This window comes from Ascaphus truei, chromosome 1 (assembly GCF_040206685.1).
Source record: "Ascaphus truei isolate aAscTru1 chromosome 1, aAscTru1.hap1, whole genome shotgun sequence".
NCBI lineage: Eukaryota > Metazoa > Chordata > Amphibia > Anura > Ascaphidae > Ascaphus > Ascaphus truei.
Genome location: NC_134483.1, coordinates 47,631,623 through 47,637,622, shown reverse-complemented (window position 1 = coordinate 47,637,622; position 6,000 = coordinate 47,631,623). Strand labels below are relative to the sequence as shown.

At 47.4% G+C, this 6,000-nt stretch overlaps 1 protein-coding gene across 1 annotated transcript in view; it reads left to right on the top strand.

The window, feature by feature from the left end:
- Nucleotides 1-748: 748 nt before the first annotated feature.
- LOC142487774 (S-methyl-5'-thioadenosine phosphorylase) overlaps nt 749-6,000 on the top strand; it is a 32,156-nt gene continuing 26,904 nt past the window's right edge. The window contains exons 1-2 of the mRNA XM_075587644.1: nt 749-830; nt 4,864-4,950. Coding sequence (XP_075443759.1) covers nt 783-830; nt 4,864-4,950 — 135 coding nt within the window. The 5' untranslated portion in view covers nt 749-782. The remainder of the gene's footprint in view (nt 831-4,863; nt 4,951-6,000) is intronic.

Below are 6,000 nucleotides of genomic sequence, written 5' to 3'. Positions count from 1 at the left end.
GAAATCAGTTTCAACTGATTTCTTGCGCAACGCGCACCCCCTCCTGCCTCTCGCCCACAGTCACTGCCTTAAGGCAATCTGATCGCCCCCCGTGCGGTCTCCCACACCATGAACTCAGCCTAAGACTGGTCCACATTTATTCTTGTATAATTAATGGTTTTCAGACTGAAAGCAAATATTTAGTATCAGGCAGTAAAGTACCCGGGCACTAGTTTATCAACAAATGTTACTTAGGTCATTTGACCTTTTTTTTTTTATTTTTTTTTTTCTGTTGTCGCTTTTTTAGTGTGCGGTTTTTCAGTTAACCTGGACCAATATGTGACTTACCAGCAAGGACAGAGCAAAAGGATGTTTAAACTGGACATGTAAGCAAAACTAAAGCCACACCTTCACCCCAGTATTGCAATGAGTGTTACACACACACGCACAACAAAGGGATAGGCACACTATACATGCAAAAAAAAGTATTTAATTAGACCAATATTCTAGCTATAGCTATCTTGTGCCTATAACCTTTGTTGATGCCTTTCACTTTAGTACAACATGCTGTAATGTACCTGGCCCGCCTCCCCAGTGCTGCAGTAGCATGCACACTCTGATCAGTGTGCCCACTTCCCAGAAAATCTGACCCGGGAGATCGAAACACTGAGGGAGGGAGGGGGGGAGGGGTGAGCTTCGGCTGCAACAGAGGTATCATAGAGATGGATGAGGTGAGGCCAGAGTGTGCGCCTAAGCAGGGCCTGAGCTTCTATGGACTAGAGCCCCCTGGTGGGCTCCCATGCATGGGTCCTCCTCTTCCAGATAACATGGCTGCAGCACAGTTGGTGAAGGTGGGTCTCTCTTCTTTCATTGCAAAGGTCTGCAGTATTTACAGTAAGTGGCTCGGTCTTTACTGCACCAGTGATTCTCTTGCCTTTCCCGTTTAAACCACCGTAGACTTAGTGGTAAAGCATGTGACCTTGCAGAGCTGTGCCACAGGGAAAACAGTGACACTGGAGGACCCAACACGAACTGATGCACTGACTAGATATAGCATCTCATAAGCAGCATGTTGTACACCACACAACCAGGACGTATGCCTTTCATGTGATCGCACAGGCTGTATGCCTGATGTATTACATATGTGTTTTTAATAGTGTGTATAGTTAGGTAGAATTCAGTAGAAAATTGTTACGTTGGCAATTTTTTTAAATCTATATTGCATATGATCTTTAAGGCATTGTGTATATAGGACATTGTGATCCCATATTTCAGGCAGTATAATGCAGTACATGACTACAGAACAGGCAGCTTGTAATATATAATGCGATGTAATATATAATGCAATATCTGCCGTTAGACGCATGAAACAGTAACTTTAACAAATATATATGCAAGATAAAAAGTAATGCCTCTTTAAAGGTGTTTTGCTGTGTGTTTTATATATTTATTTTTGTTGTTAATGTAGCCATTTAGCAGAGTAATATTTTTACATTTTCGTGATATAGCAATTCAGAAATATCAGCCTATAAACTAAAGTACTAGACTTTTCACCTAAATAAAGATGTCTACTGTTACTTCCATATTAATCAGTAAGATAACGCTTGTGTGATGCTTATCCTAGCACTTTTAATGATAAATAAAAGAGCAGGAATGTTGTATATTAGGAATACATCCATGGTATGTCTTTTCCTTTTAAAGATGAAAAAAATACCCCTTTTTTTTTGTGGAGAGTGCACCGTTGGGGGAAAGTGTGCTGGTGAGTTTAGAGTAAAAAACAAACTTACCTTGAGCAAGTCAGATCTTTGCAATAGTCCTGGAGCTCCTGATTCTGAAGGTCATTGTGTTTAAGTGAGAGCCAACATTATTGTAGCTCGTGGGGCGCTACAGTGTGAGAAGCGTCCACAGCTTGAACTAGCCGTTTCGTTAAGCATCGTTCAGGGTGCCGGCTTCGCTACGTGCGTGCGCACGTTCGAAACAATGTATTTAAAGTTAATATCGGTTGTCAGTGTAGCAGCTACCCTGTCGCCGAAGTACAGAGTTGACGCTTGCTACAGTTTCAATAAGGCCTCGTTCAGGGTGCAGGCTTCGGAGGGAGGGCGTGCTGACGTGCGTGCTGCCGTAGGACACAAAGTATTCAAATTGAATACTGGTTGTCAGGGTAGCAGCTGCCCTGTCTCCGAAGCCAGGAGTTGACGCTGGCTACAGTTTCACTAAACGAAAAAATAGTTTTTTGAAGCTGCAGCAGCATCACTGGGACCTCGGCAGCCAATGAAATCATTCTTGAGAATGATTTCAAGACTGCTGCCTCGATCCCTAACCTCACGTCTGTAGCCCCGCCCCCTCCTCAACTCCTGAAAAAGTCTGCTGGGGATGAACACACATCGCCCAGCAAACTGCCTCCCTCCATCCCTCCGTCCAACTCCTGTCTCTGGCACCCTGAATGAGGCCTAAACAACTCAAGTTGTTTTTTCAATCTGCAGCAGCGTCACTGGTACTTCGGCAGCCAATGAAATCATTCTTGAAAATGATTTCAACAGTGCAACACCCATCCCTAAGCTGATGTCTGTCGCCCCGCCTCCTGGAAGCTTGAAAAGGTCTGCTGGGGATGATGTGCACACATCGCCCAGCAGACTGACGCGCGCCCTCCACCTCTTGTCTCTGGCACCCTGAACGAGGCCTTAGGCCGAGTCCGTAGAAGGACAGGCCGCGCTGAGCCCCTGCATCCTCAATGAGGATGCCTTGAGAAGGGGCTCACACGAGCGTCCGCAGGCGTGCTGAGGCGCTGGAGTTTTCAGCCGACAGCCAAGCTGTTTTTCAGCGCGCTGTCGGCTGAAAACATCCAATCAGCGCGGAGCTGCGTCAACGTCACTGCGCCGTGACGTTGGCGCCGTGACATCGACGTCGGTGCGTCGCGGGCGATTGGCCCAGCGACGTCACTGCCCCGCCTCCCTCAGTCTCCCCCCGCCTCCAATCGCGCCCGCTGGCTCGCCTGCATGGGCATGAAATTGTGCAGATTTCAGCAGGCGAGCGTCAGCGCGGCTCGGCTCAACCCTCTATGGCCTCAGCCTTAGAAGGGGATCATGGTATTGCGCTATTCCCCCTGTGGGAGCACGCGTTGGGTTGCAATAATCTTGTGTGCCTGTCTTGTTTTCCCACCTCTGTCACCTTATGTAGTGGGTGGCCCTCTATAGATTTTTATTTTATATGTTTCTATTATTGAAAATGATCGAAATATACTGTGCAAAATAACCATCAGTATTTTATTTTCGTTTCCTTTTTTATTTATTGTTTGTTTATCCTGCCTTCATTTTTGTTATATTTTATAAGTTTTGTTAAATCTCATTTTTATTTTTACTCTAGTTAAACTGCTTTAAATGTGATTGTATACATTATTTACAGCTGCATATAGTATGAGCAGTAATTTTATGCAATGCCCTTTTTTACTTGGTAACAATAAAATAAAGAATGGGGGAGGGGGTGATGATCAAAATTCATAGAAAGTGCGGTATTGGATCACTGTTACTGGCTTGAGTGTTGAGTTGTTGTTAGGCTGCTGCCGCTGAGCGCACTCATGCTTGAGAGCAGTGACATCACCAACTCTCCAAGCACTCGGCTGTCCTGCAATAATTTGAGAGCGGGGGCGTGGCTATTAAGGGAGGGAGTGTGTGTCTAAGGCCGCGCCTATAGTGACGGTGACGGCGGCGGCGCCGGCCAAAAACAAATACATTGCCGCCGCATGCACTTATAGTAAGCGCGACGGCGGCAATGCGACGACGCATCGTGGACTTTGTAAACCGGGAATATTTGATTTTTCAAGGGCTGTTGCCTCATGTGACAGCCCCTGAACAAATCAAATGCCCAGAAGCCCCGCTACACACCGCAAATTGAAATATAACTTTAGCTAGCCCGTTGTCGCGGGCACTATAGGCGTGGCCTTAGCCCTCGTCCAGGGTGGGTAGAGGCGCTCCGGCGCTGCGCCCTGCTCGGCCGTGCTTCTTTTGGCCGTCTAGGTGCTCGCGCGTCTGGGTGCACGGCCTCTACGTCACAGAGCTGGTTCGCCCTCATTGGGTGAACCGCTCACGTGACACGCTTGCAAGCGGCAAATTCAAATTTGCTCGCTCGGCAAGCAGCTGAGCGCCGAGCAGGGCGCGCCCGCTCACGCAGGCCACATGCATTGTCGCAACGTGTCTAGCGTGAGCGCGCGCGCCCGCTCAGCACCACCCTGGATGAGCCCTTAGGCTGCGGCCAGGGTGGCGCTCAGCGTGCAGGCGCTCATATGCAGTGGTGCAAGCGGCAAATTCAAATTTGCTTGCTTGAGAAGCAGCTAAGTGCCACGCATGCTCAGGCGCTTGCTCACGCTGGCCACACACATTTCCGCAATGTGTTTCATCGCGGCCAGCGTGAGCGCGCCTGCCCGCTCAGCGCCACCCTGGAAAAGGCCTTAGTCTTATCAGCCTTTCTCTCCAATCCCCCCTCCGCGGACTCTCCACGTTGATTTGTTACAGAACGGTCATGTGACCATTCTCAGTGCTTGGAAATCAAATTTCCAAGTCTCTCCAAGCGCTGAGCTTTGGAGAGCGTACGAGCACGTGTGGCCTTACACATTTCATATTATTGAACTGACCGCGCCCAGCAGCAGCGTGGCCGCAGCCTTAAATAACTATGAAGCAAAATGCATGCAATACGTTTCTATTTTCTATGATTTTAAATTGCTGAATGAATGTTCTGGTAATTTAGCACATGTGACCTTGATATATATGTAGACTTACAGGATACAACTAATTAATGCTCAAATCGCCCAAACATTTTTAAAAAATGACAATCTTGCAAAGAAAACATAAAAACAAATCCTATTTTTTCTCTTTTCTTTTTTTAAAACAGGTTGGGATTATTGGTGGTTCTGGTCTGGATGACCCTGATATCTTGGAAGGGAGAACAGAGAAATATGTTGATACACCCTTTGGCAAGGTAAACCTTTTTTTTTAATTTCTTTTCAATTTTTGGTTGAATGACACGTGAAATCTGTAAGCCTGTTTGAATCATGAACTCTGTCAGGGTAAAGCCTTGTAATATTTGAAGCTTACTGTATGTGCAGTATGGAAACCACGAGGTATATAGCTTTTACATGTTCATGACCTGAGGGGAAATCAAACAAGTAAAGATATGCATTCTGTTTGTTCAGTAACTACCTCTGTTTATATAAAACTGACAAAGGGCTCACAGGCACCCAAATTGTTAAAAAGGAAGATAGTTGTCTGGAGTGGAGAGGTTAAAAAGATGATAATTTACATTTCTAACCAAGGTTGATTAAAAAAAAGGACACTGGGGCCTATTTACTAAATTTCGATATAAGTGTTCATTCCAACATCGATCAGGTTGGTATGTTCCTAAAGAATGCTATGAAATTTGTGTAAAATCAGTATTCACTAAGAAAATTCACAACGTTTTTAGTGTTTAGTAAAACAAAAAATGCCATATCGCACGAGTTTGTATTTGCTTAATTAGTGAAATGAACTTAACGGTCGATTTTGCTCCAACAGTCTGTAAGAGCTGCACAAAGAGAAGTTGCATCTCCCTGCACGGCTCTTAGGCCCGGGCCATAGAGGTGTGGGGAGAGCGGAGGCGCGCTAATGCTGAGGCTCGCCTGCTTCAGTCAGCGCGATTGCACGGACTTGCAGGCGAGCCAGCGTGCGCGAAGGGAGCCGGGGGGGGGAGGTGGTTGGAGGCGGGGCAGTGACGTCGCTGGGCCAATCGCCCGCGACGCACTGACGTCAATGTCACGGCGCCGACGTCACGGCGCCGACGTCACGGCGCCGTGACGTTGACACTGCTGTGCAGTGATTGGAGGTTTTCAGCCGACAGCGCGCTGAAAAACAGCTTGGCGCTCGGCTGAAACCTCCAACGCCTCAGCACGCCTGCGGACACTCGCGTGAGCCCCCTCTCAAGGCATCCTCATTGAGGATGCAGGGGCTCAGCGCGGAGCGTCCGCAAGCCTCAGCACGGCCTGTCCGTCTATGG